Raw genomic sequence first — 21,798 nt, forward strand, 5'->3', positions numbered from 1 at the left:
TACATATATATATAGTACAGACCAAAAGTTTGGACACACTTTCTCATTGAATTCAATGAGAAGGTGTGTCCAAACTTTTGGTCTGTACTGTATATAACTCTGACCATAAGAGATTAGAAAAAAATCCACATCTAATTCAGTCTTGTGCATCTAATTGTTGTTGAAATCCTTAAAGTTGTTTCATTTTTGTATAAACACTCAAGCCTGAGAAGAAGAAAACTACAAAAACTACTAACAGTATATTTCTGCCAGTGATAAATGCGTATAAATTTCTGACCAGAGCTGCAGATGTTTAAAGTCTGGCTAAATGCAGATTACCTGTGGAATGTAAAGCAGACATTTGTGACAAAAAGAGACTTAAGACCAGCAGCAATAGTTGCACGGGATTAAAGTAATTAACAGCATTTTCACAATGTGGAGCTTTTGTTCAACACATACGAAAAAAAAAATAAAAAAAGGAGTTTTATTTCGTACTTTAGACAGCTCTTGTTATTTTGCTTTGCCCTATCGTGGGGTGAGGATGAGAGTCATTTATCACATTTTTGTATGAAAGAAAAATAAGGATCACTCCTGTGCAGGCTTCCCAAAGTGGGCCCTTTAGCAGCTTGTTATTTGATTCCAATGATTACATTCAAACACTTTGTAGCTGTTAATGTCTGTTTTTACAAGCAGCTTTCATATCGGCAGGAGGAAAATGTGCAAATTGAGATGAAACGAATAAAAATCAGACTGATAAAACACTGCCATGACCTGACTTTGAGTAAAAGGACTGAATCCAATAACTCACTGACATTAGCTCACCATCCACAGTGACATCGCCGTTCCTCCTGATGTGCCGTCGATTTTATTTCTTTTCAGGCAGAGGGAAACACTAAGGTGAAGACATCATATGGACATCACGATCAATAGAAACCTGGATAGGAGCACGCATAGTTTTTACTTCGCTTTTTCTGCTGTGATTTATCTACAACTAAACTGGCACCCACACATCTCTGCCAAGCAAAGGTATCTTTGTTTATTATTTAGAAAATCTCTAGTAGGTATTCACAGTTGTGATGGCAAAAATACCCATATGAAGTCTAAAATTGCTGGTTTAGTCGTCTAGAACATGAATGCCAACGTACTGGAGATTCACCGTCAACGTAGACTATTGGTAGTTTCAGATTCAGGGTAAAAACATCTTGCAGCTTGTTGCCTTTGAGCACTAACACACATAGTCACACATACAACCATTCATTTTTTTTGAATATATATAGAGAGATAGATCTGCAGTAATATGGAACAGTGAGAATACCTTCAGGTAAATCTGATGGTATAATGTGAGACACATTTCACAAACTGTTAGTGTTGAAAGTGATTCTCCTCGGTCTATGAATGTACCTCTGAAGGCGTTTGCATGACATAAGATTTCTGTACAAGAAAACAGCACACATATAAACATGTGGATATTGAAATAAAAAAATCCTCACGTTGATTGTGATGTTTAAAATGTTATTTCACTTTTTTCTTCATCTAGAAAGGGAGGCGAAATTCATTTTGGCAGGATGAGGCGGGACTGCCGCCTGTAATGTATTATGTTCCTGCACTACACAGTAGTTTCATTCTTCCAGGGGCCGGTGCGTATATTCCCTGTGCTGTCTGAGGTGTACAGAAGTCCTTCATGCATGCCTCCCTTTAAAATCCCATTCTGACTGGGCGGATTCTGGGGGCATGATTGTCTGCGCGGAGCATGCATCTCCAGATGGTGATGTGTTACCACGGGTTCCTCCTCGGCTACTTTGCTGCAGCCACACAGGAAGACGCCTGTGTCTCCCGATTCTGCCGGACACAGAGATGGGAAAAGGTCTGCCTTGGAACAGCAGATATGCCTGTGGCACGGGTTATGGCACGCCAGAGACTCATGCAGGGTGGCTGCAGTAGCATGGCATGTGTGATGCCCGTCGTGGTGGCCTTCGTGGGCCAGGTGCGGACAGATGTGGGCGTGCCGCTCACGTGTGCTGTGGGGGCTGTCAGTGTGTGAGCTGTGCATGCTGCCTCCGTCAGCACTAGAGGGGATATGATAGGCGTACTCCCTGTCGCTCCCCGCTGCGCAGGCAGACGCCCCGGCTTTGCGTCCAAACTGACGACTTTTAGTCCTGGTGCTGCTTTTGAGGCAGGGGTGCAGCTGGATCCCTGGTTCAGAGTGCAGCAGCACGTGAGTGGCCGTTGGGTCCTCCTCCATCAGCTGCTGGCTATGCAGGGCGGCGCAGCATGGAGTCACTGGCGCCAGACATGTAACATGATTTTGCGAGGACGGAAGAGCGGCGTGTTTACAGTGACCCACCCCGCTGTGACTGCAGCTCAGCAGCGCTTTAGCCTGACACGGCGAGTCGTGGTGGCAGTGGCTGTGACCGTGCCCTGGGGTGTCTCCGTTCACGTTCACTTTGGGCCGCGCCTGAGCAGACCCCTGCGCACCAGAGCAGGCGTTGGCACGTCTTCCGGGACAGCAAGAACACCAGCAGTGCCAGACGTCGTCACGCTTGGCACAGTGATGGATGAGGATGAAGAGGCCAAGGGTGACGGAGAAGGCACCATAAAGGCAACTGAAGATCATGTCTAGGAAGTGTCCCTGTGACACAGCCAATGCACCAAAGGTCCATGTGGCTAGGAAGAGGAATAGGGTGAAGGCCGTAGTTCGTAGCTGAGCTTTGAAGGAGTGCTCATTGGCCAGCAGTGCAGGGTTGATGGGGATGCCGGGGCAGCCAGCGGGGCAGTTGCTCCCACCAGACGGGGCCGCCAGCACTCCGGGCTCGGCTCCCTGATGACAGTGAGTCGGCACGTCAGCGGCGGCTAGCCTCTGATGCTCCTCTGTCAGTTGCTTGAGCTCGTACTTCTTCTCGGGATGTCGCCGGAGCTGAAGGAAGGTGCATAGGAAGTAGATGCATGTCACCAGCACAATGAAGGCCACGGGGCCAAAGAAAGCTCCCAGGCTGGGCTCCCATGCCATCCAGCAGCTGCAACACAAATGAGTCAAGCTTAGTAATTTGATTTGCATATGAAATGCATAACTTTCAAGGTCTTCACATCAAGAACTTACTATGGTGCTTGCTCCCCGCTTCCATAGTTGTCTATATTAACAGCTGCTGTGACGCCACAGATGATGAGAGGCACTCCACCACTGACTAAATAAAATCTGTGATGTGGCAGAGGAAGACACAAAACCACACACAGTGTCAGAAAGGACAGAATTTATAAAACACGCTATTAATATCAAACTACATTTTTATATAATTTCAGCAGTGAACTAAAAGGAAGAGGTCTCTTAAATATCAATTAGCATGTTGTCTCTAATCCACACAAAAATTTGATTCCAGGAAACATACTTTTTGTCAATATACCCTAATAGTTCAATATCTGTCCTGCTTCTAAAGAAGACATCTGACTTGTTCATGATGGCTTGTTTTATCCATTCTTAGCTGGTTTTGATCATCATGTAGTTGGAACAAATCAAGATGAAAGAAAATTGAAAAATATTATTAATCTCTACAGGACAATAATCCCAAATCAAAACTGGCCTTGGGACGGATAAAGCAGACTAAAATAGGATTCCTGAATAGCCTTCCAAAATATCCTGACATTTACTGTACTGGTTTTCACTTTTATACTTTCACCTCAATGCCAGAAAACTAACAGGTTTAAAAAAAACCCTACAAGAGGCAAAGACAGTTATCCAGAGAAAAGTATACCAGAAGATTATTGATGACTACAAAAAGCAAGAAGACCCACACAGTTCAGACATGTGCACCAGTAGTTTTTAAAAATCTTTAAAGTTGAATGGACGTAAAGCTGGAACTGCTTTCAGAGTACAGAATGACTGGTAAATTAAGGGCTTACCCAGTGAGTGAAGTTCTTGGCTAGCCTTGAAGTAAGACTGAATTAAGTCAGAGTAAGTGTATTTCCACGGTTTGATTGACATACAATGACACGTGGGGTCAGGCATGAAAAGCCGTTTCCGTACGTTGTTTTTCCCAAACCTGCCAATCTAAAAAAATTTTTAAAAGAAATGGACCATTTCTGTTTACCATTTGAGTATGTCAGAGTGTTTATGATTACACCCTAGGGGCGCAATCACACCTACTATTTGTTTTCTTCACTGCAAACCAAAGTGCAAACTGTACTACATAAACAAATCTGCTTCCTGTCGATCTGAATATGATGGAACCGCAAGTCATGATTTTATGTGTTGCATATAGGATGTCCTTGATTTAAGCTCAGATTTGAATACATTTTCTTTTTCTACAAACACAGCAAGTTTTGTGAAAGATGAACGAAGAAGCAAAACCCTACGAGGACATTTGCAGTCAGAGCAGCAATTCAAACTATCCGGACAAAATATGCTCCAGAGATGATGAGCACTTGACTTACAAATGGAGCTGTCTTTGAGACGTTTGTGGATCCAAGAGGCTCGTTCAACAATTTAAGGATATGTTGTCAATAGAAACAAAGAAAATGTCATTGTATTGCATTAATTCAGTCAAAGCAATATAAGCCCACTCTGTCTGAAGGGGTGTGAACTGTCATAAACATGAAGGAGTCTTCATGAATGTTTGTGTCAGTTGTGATTAAGTGTCATTTGGTAGATAATGACACCTTTAATGCAAAGTTTTAATACAAAATTACATTTAAAGTGTCATTATTTACCAAATTGAGTGGAGGTGCATAAAAGTAAATGAATATACTTTTCAGCATGCAAGCTTATCTATTTAACAACTCTTTTTAATTCTTCAGAAGTTGAATTTCAACAATTGTCAATTATAATTTTCAAACTTAATAAAAAGAAACACTTGAATTATGTCCTCCTGTTTGTAATGAATCTATGTAATGGTTCGTTCACACCAAATGCGTTTTGTGAGCCAGGCGCGTCTGGCTTACTTTCAAAGTCTACAAGGAGGCATGACAAGGGCGAGTTTCGCACATCTGGTGTGGTGAGATTTGAAGCGTTTGGAGAGTTTTGATCGTTTGATGCGTCAAGCACTCCCAACACGTCCGGCAACAGAAAACAACAGCTAGAACAATTTTGACGCATCAGACGCGCCCTCGACATGCCTCTACATAGACTTTGGATGTTAACCAGAGGCGCCTGATGTGCGAATCAATATGTCATATTAATATATAAAGCAATATGTCAGGTGTCTGCAGTCAAAGTGCACATACGTCGAACTTGTAGAGTCGGATGCATTTTTGATGCGTGCAACGCGTTTGGTGTGAACGCACCATAACAGCAACAATCTGAACTGAATTACTGAAAAAAACTGATGCTGAACTGATATTTGTGTGTCAAACTAGTTAGTTCTTTAAAATAGTAACTATTTATTTTGTGATAAGTTAAAGAAATAATAAAAGAAAAGCCTGGACCACAGATGAGACATGAATAAACCTAAATAACTCGACATAGTGCGTCACAGGAAGTGAGACCCTATGATTTCATTACAGACACAGAACTCACCCCTTCCTCTCTACTGTCCTTGTCCTCTTTCTCTGCACTGTCATCCACTTTCCAACATAACACTCTGCTATTTCCTCCTGCGTCCTGTTTAATCACAGCCTCCGCCACCCTACCCTAACCTTTCGACCGATCCATCCTCATCCCCAGTTTCCTCCCTTCTGACTCTTTCTGCTGTCTCTCTCCTTCTCCAACAATCTTTCCTTCATCACACTGAAGCCCAAAAATTCAATTACAATCAAGATGTTTGTCTGAGCTGGTCAGTGAGGGGTTGAGGGTGTGCCAAGAAGAGGGGTGATGCTGTCGGTATTAGTGGCCTGTCACTGTTTCTGAGTGGAATGGCACCCCAGGGGACGCTCCTCCAACAGAAAGCCATTTACGCAGCCGTCAGGCAGATAAGCATAAATGAGGGGAACGTGCAGATGTTAAAGCGCCATGTGCTCTCAAACCCTCATCCTCCAACATCCCCTAAAGGAATGCCAGCTTGGAACACGTATGAAGCAGACGTGGCAAAAATATGCGACCAAGTCAGTCAGCTTGCTGCTTTGGTTTTGTCCACAAAGCTGCTGTGTGTGTTTAGAAGTCTTGCCAGATACAAAAACTGTTTTGCATGAACATCTAAACACACACTGCACTGCATTACAGACACACATTCTTTTATTTTGGCAATTCTAGTAAAAAAAAAAGCCTTTAAAAAGAACTTTGCTTTTAACTGAGCTCAGAGGCAGCAATCATCTGATATAAATAGACCCTGAAGTGGCTTTTAGCCGGCATCTACACAGCGACTCCCCTCTCATCTTTGTTCCTCTGCCTATGTACCGTCCTCTGCTTTGTGACGGGGCCTTGTCCTCTCTCTGGACCTCATCCAGTACTTACACAGAACAGCTGGGGACAAGTGACGGTCAAAACCAGCTCCTGCACAGAACATTTCCTCATGGATAAAACAGGACTACATGACTCGCCTGTATTCAGGCTCTTTAAAGATTTACGCTAAACTAGACTAAATACTGCTTCGTGTGAAACATGATCAGACATATTTAAACAGCACAGAAGGGTTCTTTATATACGTACATTAACCAATATGCAAAACTAGAACATTTTGAGCCTTATAGAGTTGAATCCAAATATCTACTGTTTAAAAAGACAAATAACCTTTCCAGACATAAAACCTTTTTATGTGTGAGTTTAGTTTAGTGATTATGCCTGAAAATGTTATATTTATCTGATCAAATAATCCCTTTAATCTTTCTTTTAAGTTCTTTTCAATTTCTTCAGCTCACATTCAGAGTTTTGGCAAGGCAAATCACATCTAGATCAGGATTGTAGTGGACATGTGGTAAAGATTCTCAAAAATCATCATTTCTACTAATTTGTGGTTTTCCAGGTCACTCAGAGCCAGTCTGTCCCTTTGGCATTTTTTATATTTGTAATTTTGATCATTTCCTCAATTTGACAACTAATGACTCAAAGTTACTTTCTATTTTATGCTACATATTATCTACCAAAAATGTTTTTGCTATAAACTCCAATGAATCATATCTACCATTACAAATTCTCTCTTGGTTTGATCAGATGTCCTCATTTCCAAAGATTCAACTGGGCCAAATGGAGAACCAACATTTAAAAAAGTCAAAATAAGATTCTTTAAAAACTAATATGCAAATAAATAAAATTATATGTGACATTTTCATTATTTTCATGGATACTTATCTCCATAATTGATGAAAAAACCTTAACAAAACCATGAAAATCTACAGAGGAATAAGACAGATTGCTCATAGATACAGAATGATAGAAAGAAGGAGAAAAATGCATTAAGAATTGATGAAGGGGTAAACTGATGCAGAATCCTAAATCTCAGCTATTCTCACCCAAAGCTAAATTTGCATGATAATTAGATATGAAACCAAAATAAAAGCTCAGTTTTGCAAAATTTGCATATTGTCATGTCAACAAAACACAAAATATTTTTGGTAAACTGACAGAACAAGAGTGCACCCAGTTCTTTCTGGTCCAAACAACGATCGTTTCCATCAGCACAACCAAAACAATCAAGATGTACTGAGTCTTCATCTCTCATTTTGCATTTTGTGGACCAAAACGAATGACTTTTGTCTCTCTTGCTTTAAGTTTGAGGACATTTTTAACTCATTAGTGTAGTCATAGTAACTAGTGGGTTACTACATGACAAGCAAACACAAATATGAAGTTGTGTGTTCAAGGTATGCACACTATAAGACACATTGTAAGAGTTGATACTCTAAGCTGTGGAGCACATGCACATATTGAGCAAAAAATTTGCCAGGAATTTTTGTTCAAATTTATGTTTGAAAAACAAAGTGATTAAACACGTAATTTTCTAAGAAAATAAGCACAATACCGACGTCCTTTACACCATATTCTAAAAAACTATTAAGTCAGCTTTTGTTAAGGTGTTAAACCACTTTCTTCTGCTGTAGCTTAAAAGTAGCTTTTGACATTTATGTCCAATGCATATCCAGAGATGTTGTTATATATTCACACATAAACATAAACAATACATTTCTCTGTTTACTATGATAGTTACTGACATCTAGAGATAGAAGAACTTTGGGGCATGTAACTGATGGTGGATCTTCATACAGGAAGAAGAATTCCTCCTCTTAATGAGGAATGATTCACACAGACTACATGCCAGTCAGTTGATACATTAACAAAAGTATTTAAACACAGAGTGACCTACTTCTGATAACAGTCATTATGATTGTGGGATGAATATGTGATCAAAGACTGTCAGACAGGGAGAACAGGAAAAGAGGTGGATAAGGAGGGATGAGGCGGTTGTTAGGAGAGGAGTGAGAAATAGATTTGTCTCCAGCTGTTAAGTCTCATTGCATGAGTCGGTCTGATGGCGAGCATTACAGTCAATCACTGTGGATCAGCTAGCCTACTGCAGCACACAATCCCTCCGCCTGCCCCCAGACAAATGATCTCTTTTTGGAAGCAGAGGAGGATGGGGGAGACTCTAGAATGTTCGCCATTAAAACCCTCATTCATGCAGGTGTCTGAGAATTTACTTTGCAAGAAACGCAATGCTTATAGGTCAGCGGGAAACTAGATTTTGAGACTTTTCAGGAAAAGATCCCTGAGCAGATTCGGGGTTTGATAACGGTTCGGATAATTTCTTTGTATATATTTTAATAGGTAGTAGTGTTTGTGGTAAAAACCTACACAAGGGTACACAGACAAATGGGCTGAAGTTGGTGCCATTGTATGATGTTCAGCCGGTACTTTCTGTATTTGGGCGCACATATGTTTGAACCTAAAGTCAAAATTACTGAGAAAGTTTTAGTAGTGCAAATCTGGAGTTCAAAAGTGCACCACTTTCCCAGCACAAAGTACATAAGGTCTCCGGATCTTCATCTTCTCCTTTTATCTTTAATTTCAAATTATGCTGCGGAGGTTTGAGGTTCCAACCTTTCCCCTGTTGCTTTTTGCTTTGCCAGTAACTGAATTCAAACTAAATGTTACATTTCACATAAAGGATTAGCCTCTCATTTTCTAAATATCATCCGTACTTTGTCAGACATTTGCTGGCATAGAGAAACGAGAGTGGAACATTCCTAAGAAAAAAGTTAAGGCAGTTTTTAGAGACTCAAATATAGCCTCTAAGTTGCTTCTCTTCTTGTTCCTGTATTATTCCTTTAATATTCTTGTTTTTTGTGTAGTTTGTTCTTTTGTTCCGCTATGATACTATAATCTTCCTCATTCTCACTCTTGTCAAAAATGATTTCAATTCAATCTCTTCTTGTGTTGCTCATAAAGGCTAAAAAGTTAGAAAACAACGTGGGAGCAGCTTGAGAATAAAACGTTTGCCTTTTTGGTAATTTGGAAGTTTTTTAAAATAATTTTTTTGAACAGAAAACTAAACTTTAAGTGAGTTAATCGAAATCTTTTTATGAATCCTGCTCTAGTTTTTAGCCAATACTTACTGCAACTGAGTCATATTTGCCAACTATTTGTATTGTTACTGTGTTTGTAATTTTTCTTTTCCTCTATTGCTTTATCAAGAGGCCTCTCTGGTAAATGAGATATTTGATTTTAATGCAACAACTTGTTGGGATCAAATCCTGATAGAAACTTTACTTGAAAATTCATCAGGCCACACACATATTTTGTTGCTTTTCTTTTTTTAAGACTTAAAAATCCACCATTAATCTATTTTCTTTACATGAAATTATTTCTATTGGACAATGTGAGAAAGGTGGGTTACAACTTTGGTAGGTTTTCACATCTATGCAAATATACAAATTCTACCCAAGCAGAGACTTTAAGCCAGGACCTTGTTGCTGTGAGTCATTTGAATATTTTTGAAGTTCAAAGGCCAGTAAGCTAATTTCAGATATGTCACAGTACAGAACACGGTGCAGTGTTTCCCCCCAGTTTGCATCTGTTTGTCCACCTATGATCGTTTAAATAAAACCGTTGTAGATTTGCAGCAGAGTTCACAGAATAGCTTCTCACTGCAGAAGGACCACTGGATGGATCTAAAGGTTAGTCCTCTTCAATATATGTCAAATCTTTGTAAAGAACAAATTACAAGCTTGCAACGACAATGCATTATTTAGCAGAAAAAACTAACCTATAGTAATGGCTTTAAGTTATTAGCTTCACTTTATTCCAAGATTATGCCAGGCAGATGATTGTGGGATTGAAGCCTCCAATAAGTTCTTATAGTAGTGAGAGTAAGAAGCTGCTCTGTCAGGCTTTTTAATTAAAATGCTTCAGTGAAACTTAATAAACGTCACAGGAAACCAGCAATGCAACAAAGCTGCCCAATACCCAGCAAAAAAAGCTTTATTGATCAGTGTTTAGTGGCATTTAAGAGTGGTTTAGTTTATTTTTATGCTGTATTCTGAAGGCTGAGTGTTACATAAGCTGTAGTTTGTGTCTCAAATGTCAGCTCTATAAACGGTTTCCCAAATGGAAAGTAACTGATTGAAAAGTATTTTCTGTATTTTAATTTATTGTTGTACAACAGCTGAATATCCACATCAAGGAAATGATCACTGAAAAACTCGTAAATGAGACCAGAGTGGTATGAACAGGAAAATCTGACAGCTATGTTGAGTTACAAAAGTCAGTGGCTTCACAAGAACGCAAACCAGCTACATGTGTCTCTGCAGATAAACTACTCAATAACCCATCCTATTAAAGCCATTGCTGCCCTCGAAACAAAAAGAAAAGATGGGAAACATATAAGAATGACAAGAAGAGTAAATATAGAAACCAAAAAACCAAAATCAGCGGCCATGCACATACAAAAGAAGTAAAGGGAAACTGTTGAATACATCTAATACCATAAACAAATGTTTCCATGTCTATTCATCTGCAAAAAGAAATAGAATCAATGCGTGCATAAGAGATGCCAGTTGTTAAAATCTTTTATAAAAAGGAAAGATGAAACCAGCCTAATTTAAACCTCTGACATCAAAGATCTGGCATCCTCGCGTATGAGCTATCGTCTAACTGTCATGTTGAGAGCGCTTTCCAAGAAATCCAGACAAAATACCTGCAAATCAAATTAGATAAAAGGTGGACTCCTGTGTGCCTGGCCAAGGATTTAAAAATACCTCAAATTAATAAATTATTCCACAGAAAAGAAAGCTACCTGTGAATTTGAGATGATCAGCAATTTATTTCATGAAAAAATAAAAAGGGTCAATGCAGACTAAATTTTATTACAAGGTTTTGTAAGTTGTATGTTTTAGATCATCAAACAAATTTTTCATCTGACAAAGACAATATAAATAAACTTAAATGCAGTTTTCAAATGATATGTAATTTCTTTAATCACATTATTTCAAAAGCTGTCTTCAGGCCTGTAGGACTGAGTGGATCATCATGGCTGACCTTCCCTTCACCCAGGACAGCTCAGAAATCACAGGGGATGCTCGGTCAATATCCCAAAGTAATTGATCAATTATGCCACCAATGAATGAGTTTTAGAAAAATGTGAGATTTAGTTTTTCTTTGTCTCTGTGAAGATTTTATCTGTGAAAAGTGCAAAAACTATTTACTAACTTATCACTAATTTAAAATATTAAACAAGTCAGTATTGTATGGTAAATTATTTCTGGAAGAGGTTTTCATATTTAACCTTTCAAGCTGAGGTGAAATTTGTGTTTTCACTAATCTTCGTCTGCATCACCACTGCCTGTGGCACTGACGCAAACAGGATTAAATGCTTACTTCTTTAAATACATCAAACGTTTCTTCAAACACAAATTATTGTTTCATCTGACATTTCAAGGACAATGTTAGTATGTAAACTGAGTTTATTCTGGAGATAGTGATTTAAAATGTCTACAAAAGTTAAAATAAAAGCAAATATACCAGAAATCTTTAGTTTTTCAGCATACAGTATATACAGTATTTGCCAGGTGCAACTTTGTCAATACAACCATGTTGTTGAGATGGAAATGATAAATTCTCATATCTAGGGTCTATGTTGGGAATATACTGTACCTATAGCAAAAACATTAATTCTGTTTTTTAGACCATTTGTCTACTTATTAGTTTATCATAAGTCACATTGTCATTAGTATTAGGAAAACATGTAATGATTATGTTTCAGTGATGCAAAGAAGTGGAGGCAGAAGCAGTTTGTTATCATATTGTAGGAGAGGGCAGGTTGGGTAGGTGGTGATGCAGGCTACAGCACCGGCCTTGGGATGGACACAGACCAAGAATCAGGCCACCTACATATAAAAACCATCACTGAACACAGGGGGTCATCCTCACTCTCCACTGGGGTCACAACAAGGTGACTCTCCAAGTAAAACGGTGAGGCAAATGACCAACAATACAAAGGCATTACCAGGCAAACTGCTACAAGTACCTGAAGCAACCCCCGTCTCCAGGATCACACACGTAATGAAATTACCTCCCCAACTACCACTCACACCATACATTCAGCTCTACCCAGTAACATCAAACCCAATGGGAACACATCCGTCTTAGATCAAATAAAGATTACACATTGCCCCAGGGTTTGAGCGTGTACATGACCAGTTGTTTGTTGCCTCTACCACATTGTCTGTCAATCATCTACTGCTGGAAATAGGCAGCATCCTACCATCCATTAATTTTTAACAGTGTTAAATACTCACAAGCAAAAATAATGGATGACTTCTATCTGTGTTTCAACTGATTTGAATGATTCGTTCACCAATGCTTGTACAAAAAAAAAATGAAACTTGGAACAGGAATTGCCTAGAAACGGCAACCCATGTCTCACCTTGAAGTCACTACAGTCAAAGATGAAATAGTAAAGTTGTGCACCGAACCAGTGTTTGACCTTCAAAGACCTACACACCACAAAAACTGGAAGAAAGATGAAAAGAACTGGTATCTTTCACACACACACACACACCCCCACACGCAGATCGACACAACAGTTTAAGTCCTTTTCACCTCATACAAGTCAAGGCTAAGGAGGACATCAGTGCTTACCTCAACAGGGGCTGTTTAGGGGGTGGAGGTGGGTCACCGTCTTGACTCTGTGGAGACTTCTTGGTCACCTGCTTATAAATGTTCCTGGCTGTCACCCCGAGCCACAGCATTGTCGACAGAGACGAGTAGTGCAGCACGAACCCGACCTGAGGGGGTGACAGAGGGTGCATCAAATTATTTCTTTGACTTCTCTGAACTTAAACACCGCCTTACAAGCACGTTCCTGGGGAAAATTGTCAGACGAGACAACGTTCGTTTAACTCAAAGAAAATATGTTCAAGACGATCTCACACACCTCACTATCAATGTCAGACCAAGGGTAACTCTGAAGACGCTTCCCTGCAAGACCAGAATGCTTCATTAAAGCGCAACAGTGGAAGAATAGGAAAATAGGCTTAAAAGTCCGATTGAACCATCAAGGTTGTTTGGGAGAAGAGAATCTTAGTGAGGCTACACTGGAGGATACAGAGCAGTTTCTTATCAGTTCAGCTAAATGATACGACGTGTGCACACTGAATAACAAGTCTGAATATAAATTATGATCACGTTGAACACCAGCACTGAGTGACTGCGCTTTTGCACGCAATGTACACATCTCCTTTCCTGCTCACTTTAATATTCATGAAATATGTTTGGAAGGTGGAACTGATCTAACTTTGTTTAAAGGCTTTGCCAGCTTACAGAAACAGAACCCAGATAGGGATGTGGCAAAGAAGAGATGAGCGTTTGGAGAATGGAGCGAGAAAATTAAAATGCTCTAAGCCTTTTTCACCACCCAGTCAGTCTGTTCATGATGAACTGCCAACCTGAGACACCCAATCAAATGGCTTCTCTCCAACATGATAGGCCTGGGGACTGAAGCTAGCATGCAGCGGACCAGACGCTAATTGGAAGTGTCCGTGAGCTGTTTATAGAGAGCAAAGAGCGGGTGGGAAGTCAATCACTGCTTTGGAGTCTGCACACTTCAGAGGTTCATTAGAGCCAAGAACAGACAGGAGGAGATGTTTTTTTAATATGATTACAAGAGGACAGGAAAAGATTTCAAATGATCGGAATCTGACTGATTAATCGCCTAAAGATGTTTTCCTATGTGAACTGCCGGATAAACAAATAAAGGCTAACCACTACTGTGGAGCAACAGTTGATTTCAATCAAAAAAGGAGCATGAAATACATCATGAAGGCTAAATATGTCCAGGTGTCAACATATGATTAGAAGAGACAAGGAGTGAGTTTTCTGACTGTTAAAAGCTACGTTATGCAAAAAACCTGACAAATTCTGCCAAGACACAAGGCAACATATCCGACCAGAATTATGGCTGAAGCTATTGATGGCTACAAAAAGTCTGAAGTCAAGATACAACTTGCTCAGAGAAATGTGTTATGTTATGTGGACATATTTTAGCTCGAATGAATAACTTGGACATTGTCTAGAAAATCCACAGTAAGAATTGTCCGCCCAAATCTGTTCGATTTAATCAAAGTTGGATTTTGCAAAACCATCAGTTAAAAGAAACAAAGTTAAAAAACTAATACGAAATCCATGCCTAAGATGAGATCTTTTTGAATTATTGAATAATTTCTATGTTTTATAAAGATATGCTAAATTAATACATTTCTGTATAAACTAGTACCGTTCATGTATTCCTTTGATATAGAATCTCAAGTTCTGTGTTATCGTTACATTTTATCTTTATATTTTCTATTGTGTGATGTTGACTGACTGGTGTGATTTTTGTCCCTCAGCATCCTTTTGCAGAGCTGCAATGTCCCCAAAGCTGAAAAGTACAGCAATTTAGGTTATCAAGACTCTGATGGAGCAGAAAGTAATCTGAAAGTTATAGCTTGACAGCTAGCTGCATGAAAAAAACAAACTCCTGTTGTCATTCAGACACAACGAGCCCCTCTCAAATCAGACAGCTGAGCAGCGAATTGGAAACATAACAGAAACAACAGTGCAGCATCTGAGACAAATGACTTATGGGCATCAGAGTCTCCTAGAAAAGCACACTGGTTGTGTGTTTATCTGCTGTGAACAGCCTGCTTTTTCCCATTTCCTTCACACAACCCGTCCTGTATGCAGAAACAAAACATAGGTTAAAGTAGTAACTGGTCTGACAAGAAACAGAGCTCAGTGAAGAAGTCTCCTTTCTTTCAATATTAAAAACACAATATATAATCTGTTATGGGCCTGTGAAAATACACCGTGTGTATAAGGCAACTAGCTGTTGGATCATATCATCATTTTTATGTATGCTTCCAATTCCAGTACATAAAAATTAAATGTGTATTGGATTTGAGTATATGAGATGATGGCCTAAAGAGATCAATGCCCTACATCCAGGTGTAGATCATTATTAGGTCACTTTTCTTCCTCAGGCCAAATTGACTGAAAAATTGTTTCAGCTTCAGAGGAGAAAGCAATTCTAAATGTCTTTCAAATGGATGTCAGACTTTAAGGTTGCATGAGAAAATATAAAAAATGCAAGATAACTACCAAAAATTTAAAAAGAATCAAACATGAAGCTACTTGAAATGTCCTAGTCATGTTCCAGAAATACATGATTACAGAAAAATCCAAGGTAAGGAAGACTGGAATGTTCAAATGTTAAGATTACAACAAATGTCTGAAGACAGACTTTTTACAGGTTTGACAGACCAGATGAACAGGGCTGTGGGCTCCACTTCGACTTAACAGTAAGGTGAAAGTGATCGAACTGGTTTGAGCATAAACAAGGAAATCACCATAGAAATTAGGCTACTTTTTGTGAAAAAGCAGAACCTTTGAGCCTGCATACATCCAAAGAAACAAACAAACAAACAAACAAAAAAAACGGACAACAAGAATATCTTTGCCAAACCAAATTTGGCAAAACAAAGATGAAGTCTATGATGCAAATCTGTAACAACAAAAGCTGAATAGAAACTGAACACAAATGTTTATATAATTTCAAGAAATTCTCATTTCTTTATTTATTGTTTCTTTATCAATATTTAATAATGAGCAAATACTGTACATTTGAACTATATATTATTTTCTCCCCTGTTTAAACAGCCTTTTTTTTAATCATACAACAATGATATGAATCAATGTTAATAATCTGAATTTAACATGTACTTGATGGGAGCCTGGATTCTGCCTGCTGGTTGCTTGTTTGTTGGGGTAATAAGCAAGCTGAGAGCGGCAGACCCATGAGAGAAAGTGTGCCTTCCGTCTATGCTCATCTTAAGTGTATATTTAGAAATAGTCTACATTTGACCTTCTGCAAGATTTCCTGACATCATCTATCAGCAGACCATCGGGTCTCAGAGGAAGAGTCCTGGGTCCTTTTATGCTTCTTCTCTTCAGCTTTCTTTTAGACTCAAGTTCAGGGCCTGGAGTGGCCATGGAAGTACATTGATCTTGTTTCTCATTAATAATTTATCTTATTTAACCATATATTTTGGTAATATTGAAGAACTCACTTGACGATGTCCCATTTTCCGATTTCTGGTAGATGGCACCATATTTTACCTAAATTCTCCTGGTATTTCAGTTCTGAATGCCATGCACTCTAGCAAGAATTTAGAAAATCCACACAGCAGTGCAGGATTTTTCTTTTACCTGGTTTTCTTCCTAAGCAGCACAATGGAATCTAAAGTGTCTAATGTAAAGTGGATGCCAATCATTTTGCGACATGGTTTAACATCATCAGGTATAAAAAAAGAGAAAGAAAATGGAAAAAAAATATATAAACTTGTACCATTCTTGCTGTACAAAATCCTCCCGAGGGCCATAAGCAGCCCATGTACCGTACTTTGAAAATCCCTGGTTGAAACTCTATCCCAGTGCTGTCTTACAGTGAACATTAAAGATCTTTTTCACTCCCTTGTCACCCTGCTCATTGTGTGTTGTGACAAAATAAACATGGATCTTGGTCCTGCCTGGTTCAAGTCACTTCCAATTGTTATGAACTCTTTTTTGAACTCTGAAAAACATATGGGCATGTTTAGGCAGTTCACTATTTTCTTGTGATCATTTTCCACTGAAAAAAACAAAATTAAAATAAATTTTCAATAAGCCTTGGTTTGTCCCCTGATGTACTCAAATGAAACAATATAAACAAAATAAACTCATAAATAGGATTTTGCCAATTAATCTTGAATTAATAAAATAAAAAACAAAACATGTGGTGATAAATAATAAAATGGGTTATTTGCCAAGGTACTCAGGGCAACGGCTGGGCTGTGAAACAAACCAAGGGTGAAAGAAAAACCATGAGCTGACATTAAATTTTTCTGTCACAAATGTCAGTCCACAGACTGTATGTTTGACATGCCAAGACACTATGGCTGTTTTCAAGGAGACATATTTTTTTGAAAAAGCATTCAAGCTATTCTACAACTTGTCATCATCAGAGAAGTAATAAAAAAGCCCTGGATGTGTGTTTGAGCAAAGCAACGTTTGATACTTTTGTTGCTTTACAATAGTCAACACTAAGAAAAAAAGGTTTCTTTCCCTTCTCTATAATACGACTGACAAACAGCTTATTGAAATGTATATGATATTATGCAGAAGAAGCTACAGGTTAGAAGTAACACCTCTGGGCATCCATGCACAGTAGCATGGCCTGTAATGACAGCACTGACAAAGAGATGCTTCCAATAGTTTTAGCTTATGTTTTTTTTTTTTAACCCCTCCAGGGGTCTTTTTGTGGGCTCTAGTGTCCCTTATATGATAGTAGGCTGACAGGAAACGGGGAAGGAGAGGGGGGAAGACATGCGACAAATGTCGTCGGGTCCGGGAGTCGAACCCACGACGGCCGCGTCGAGGACTGAAGGCCTCCAAATACGGGTCGCGCTAACCACTACGCCACCACGGCATGCCCGTTTTAGCTTATGTTTGCTAACAATGGTAACTGGCGACATGTCCAGGGTGTTCCCTGCCTCTCCCCCATGCTAGGATAATGTTCGAGTGAATGGATGTCATGTATCTGATGTTACCTACGTCGGTCTTTTATTGTTTTCATGTATTTTAATCAGTTCACCCAAAAGTTTTTCATGAGCAGAAAGCTCAGGTGCTCTCAAATTGGACCCACAGGAAGAAGAAACCAATCACTACATTTCTTGTTTTTCTCGCTTTCCATTCCACCTAATTTCACAGTGATACACTAATGAGGAAATCCTCTATGTGTGTCTTCTTAAAGCTGCCAGCTCAATGTAGAGTCACATCTAGGTCACATCTTGTGCTAAGTTTCGTTCTTAATTAATGTTTGATGCTCTACCAACAGTCTCTGTCACAGAGCAATCACCTGAAACGTGCTGTCCAAATGTAGATGTTCTGATGTGAGGAAAAGGTATAGAAGGAGTGAAAGGAAGGATATGTTGCTCTGCTGCTAAAAACAGCCACCGAGGTGATGCAGTGTGACAGCTGGGGTGGCGTTCAAGTCGATATTAAAGCAGGCGCTGTTTGAAGGAAAGACAGAAACTGAGATTAGAGATAACTTTGAGGCCTCAAAGACATGAGATCCTCCAGAGAAACCGCGCCACAGTTCAAGACAGGGGAAACAGGCACATAAAGGACAGGTGGGTGTCAAAGTGTCTGCCTGAAATTTAGCAACCACTCCTAAAAATGTTTTTTGGAGGGAGAGCAAGCACTTTTTTTCAATCCTGAACATGTGCACAAATGCTGGATGGTGGGTGACACTGCAGGCACTGCTTGGAGCTGTATAAGTGGTTGACAGTGTGTGTGTCCCATGTGATCTTACGTCTCCTATAGTAGTTCTGCAATTATCCCAAATTGTGTCCTGGCAAACGTTATGGGCATCTGCCCAAAATCTGCTCAGAGTTATCCCGTTAGCATTGATTGAATCAAGGAATGGCATAAAAAATATGTTCAGTAGCCCTGAGACAAAGACAGACAAATAAAACCAAGCCATAAAAAGTTGCCGAGCAGCAGCGGGGCCAATTATGTTAACAGACTGGACATGAAGCATGATGCTGAAGCTTTACACACATTGACTGCCAACCCACCAGTTTAAATTCCCTTTAAGTAACATATCAGAACAGTAAACTTTGCAGTAGTTCACCTTTTCTAACATATAAACTGCTATGTCAAGATATGTGGCTAGAAGAAATAATACTATATCAACTCAAGGTGGCGTACTGAACACCGTGTTGTACATAATTTCACATAACTTCCACGACATGACATGTTCAATTCATTTCAGTTAAATTCAAATTAACTTTTTGTATATCAAAGAACATTTAAATGTCCAAACTCATATCTTCCAAATACCTTCAAAGAGTTGCTGTGGATGTTAAAGCTGTGAGCAGGACGGATCTCCACTAGCAACCAGTCTAGCAACAAATCTAAAGAGGCGTCTGAATGAAGACTGTTGCTGTATGACCTTCTAAAAGTTCAATATCCAGGCAGCAGAGACAACGTTCCACAAAAACATCTCCTGAATCAGAATCACCATCAGTTGTTTCCCACCACTGCTAATCCACCTCATTCGCTTTTGCCACTCTCCTGTAAATCTGTATCTGGCTGTACGGTTGGAAAGCCAGACGTTTGAGACGGGGAAATAATCCTGACCTTTTGTGATTGATGGAAGAGATAGCTTGAACTTTCTCCTTCTCTCTTTGCTCTCTGGTCCTGATCTGCATCCATGAAGCCTCCTTATTAACTTCTCTGGGATTTTTGGTTGAATAATTCACAGACAATGTTGGTTCTGAATCATGAATAATTTACGAAGGCAGAAAGACTCGTTTAATTACACTTTTGTCACTGGGCCTAGCAGCCATCTTGGTTCAGATTTAGCAGCAACGATGATGTAAATAAATGCGTAAAACGGCCATTCTGATGCTTAAAATAAAATAACTAGTCCTGTAAACATAAATACACTTACAGGTAGTGTATAAAATTACGGCAGAATATCTAACAGATCCTCTGTCGGTTTACTGATATTCATCTATACAACCAAAAACAGCACTGAATGCTGAAGGTACAAGGGATGTGAATAGGAAAGGATCTGCATTGGTAGATATTAATATTCATATATGCATGTCATAATAAGAAAAAAGTGTTACAGTAGCTGAATGGGTAACATGAAAAAGTTATGGCCTGTAACTAATATTTCACATGTTCTGTTATTAGTCATGTAATTTACAGAAAGCTTTTTGTCATTTCCTAATAAACAGTCATTTGTAGATACTATCAACAAAAGGAACAGAGTCACACTCTTAATTTTGCATGATTTTATACAACTTGATAAAAAATCTTGATGTAAGATAAAAAAATAAATAAAAACAGCCTTAAGCATGCATTCATTTTGTGTTATATCAGGTCAGCTCTGTGGTAAACTATTTACTTAAAAGCCAATAAAGCTGTCTGATCACCATGCGCACCTTTCATTGCCACTGCAGTCTTGGTTTTTAATAACAAGTAGCAAGTGGCCTGGAAACTGAAGATAAAAATGAGTTCCTCACATCGATTAAGCCTTTCTGTCATGGCCACATAATTATTGTTCTATCGGCCATTGTGGCTGTGCTTTGCTGTAAAGATTACGCTTATTCTCATGCTCCATCTACCTTAAAATAGCTCGATGCCGTTCATTACTGAGCTTTGTGCTTCAACACAGCAGATAAATAGAATGCATTGTGCAGTCGTTTAAGAAAAAAAGATTATTTTTTGTGGTTACCTTTTCCAGTTTTTCTGTAAAAACTATTTCAGTGGTTAAAAGGAAATTGTCAGAATTTTTAGCTAGAAAAATGGAAAATCTTCAAAATATGAAAAATACTGTAACTAAAGAGTTCACTTCTCCATTGTTTTTCAAAGTGAATAATCTATTCATCTATCCATCCTCTAAACCCAGTTGGGCAAGAGGCATGGTTCGCCCCGGACGGAACAGCTGTGCCCTCTCCGTACAAAACGTCTGCTGATGTCCGCAGACCACGTTAAATAAATAATCACTCCTTCCAAACAATCCTGCCTGTGTATCCTGGATAATTTGCTTCAGCTGCAACCGTTTTTTTTTCTGGTTCAAATGAGTAACTGTTTGACTACAGCTGCAGTCTAATTATCCATCTATTGTGAAAAAACCCGTCAAAGATGGACTTATAGAGTGAATGTTGTGACAGATGGTGTCCTCAGAATAACATTTTGACAGGTCCATTACTGTAGTTCAGATAAAAGCTCACCAGTAAAACAAAGACGGATGATGTGGGGAAAAACATACATAAATGTGTGGCCGGAGAGGGCAGGAATCAAACCCAAAACTTTTAAATTAAACTACGATTACCAGTGGTGTGTCGCCCAACAACTGAAAAGAGAAAGTTGCACAAAAAAAAAGAATCATGCCCTTTAAATTTAACTTCAAAGCCATGCCCACCGTGGGTGACTCCATGAATGTTTAATTTAAATTTTATTTCAAGAAAACAATTTATAAATGATGTTAATTACAAAGGACTAAACCTTCACTTTCATTCATTTTAACCTTCTGAGTCTATTGAAAGATCCCTTGTTACTTTGTCCTGCCTTGACCTCACACAGGGTTATACGGCTAAATAACAGTATAATTAGCAATATATTAAACTCTGTCTCCATTATGCACTTAGTGCAGATAAAAGCTTCTCTGATTACTGCAGACTGAATGTTTAATTGTGGAACGATTGCATTCAGGTGACACTGAAACGGTGTTAAAAAGACATTCATCTGTTTACACAGCGCTAAATCCATTCCTGATAAGGACTCTGCAGTCTGTTGGTCCACCATAGATATAAGCAAAAACATCATAACAGAGTTATGGAGATTCATTGTTTTTTCATTGTGTTGACATTTTT

General features: G+C 39.1%; 1 protein-coding gene across 1 annotated transcript in view; it reads right to left on the reverse strand.

Annotated features, from left to right (window-relative positions):
- Window positions 1-444: 444 nt before the first annotated feature.
- The window catches only part of adgra1b (adhesion G protein-coupled receptor A1b), a 190,735-nt gene continuing 169,381 nt past the window's right edge, over window positions 445-21,798 (reverse strand). Inside the window, exons 17-19 of the mRNA XM_032553794.1 lie at window positions 12,977-13,122; window positions 3,077-3,172; window positions 445-2,993 (exon numbers count right to left, since the gene is read on the reverse strand). Coding sequence (XP_032409685.1) covers window positions 1,586-2,993; window positions 3,077-3,172; window positions 12,977-13,122 — 1,650 coding nt within the window. The 3' untranslated portion in view covers window positions 445-1,585. The remainder of the gene's footprint in view (window positions 2,994-3,076; window positions 3,173-12,976; window positions 13,123-21,798) is intronic.

The sequence above is a fragment of the Xiphophorus hellerii genome, chromosome 22, assembly GCF_003331165.1.
Source record: "Xiphophorus hellerii strain 12219 chromosome 22, Xiphophorus_hellerii-4.1, whole genome shotgun sequence".
Classification (NCBI taxonomy): Eukaryota; Metazoa; Chordata; class Actinopteri; order Cyprinodontiformes; family Poeciliidae; genus Xiphophorus; species Xiphophorus hellerii.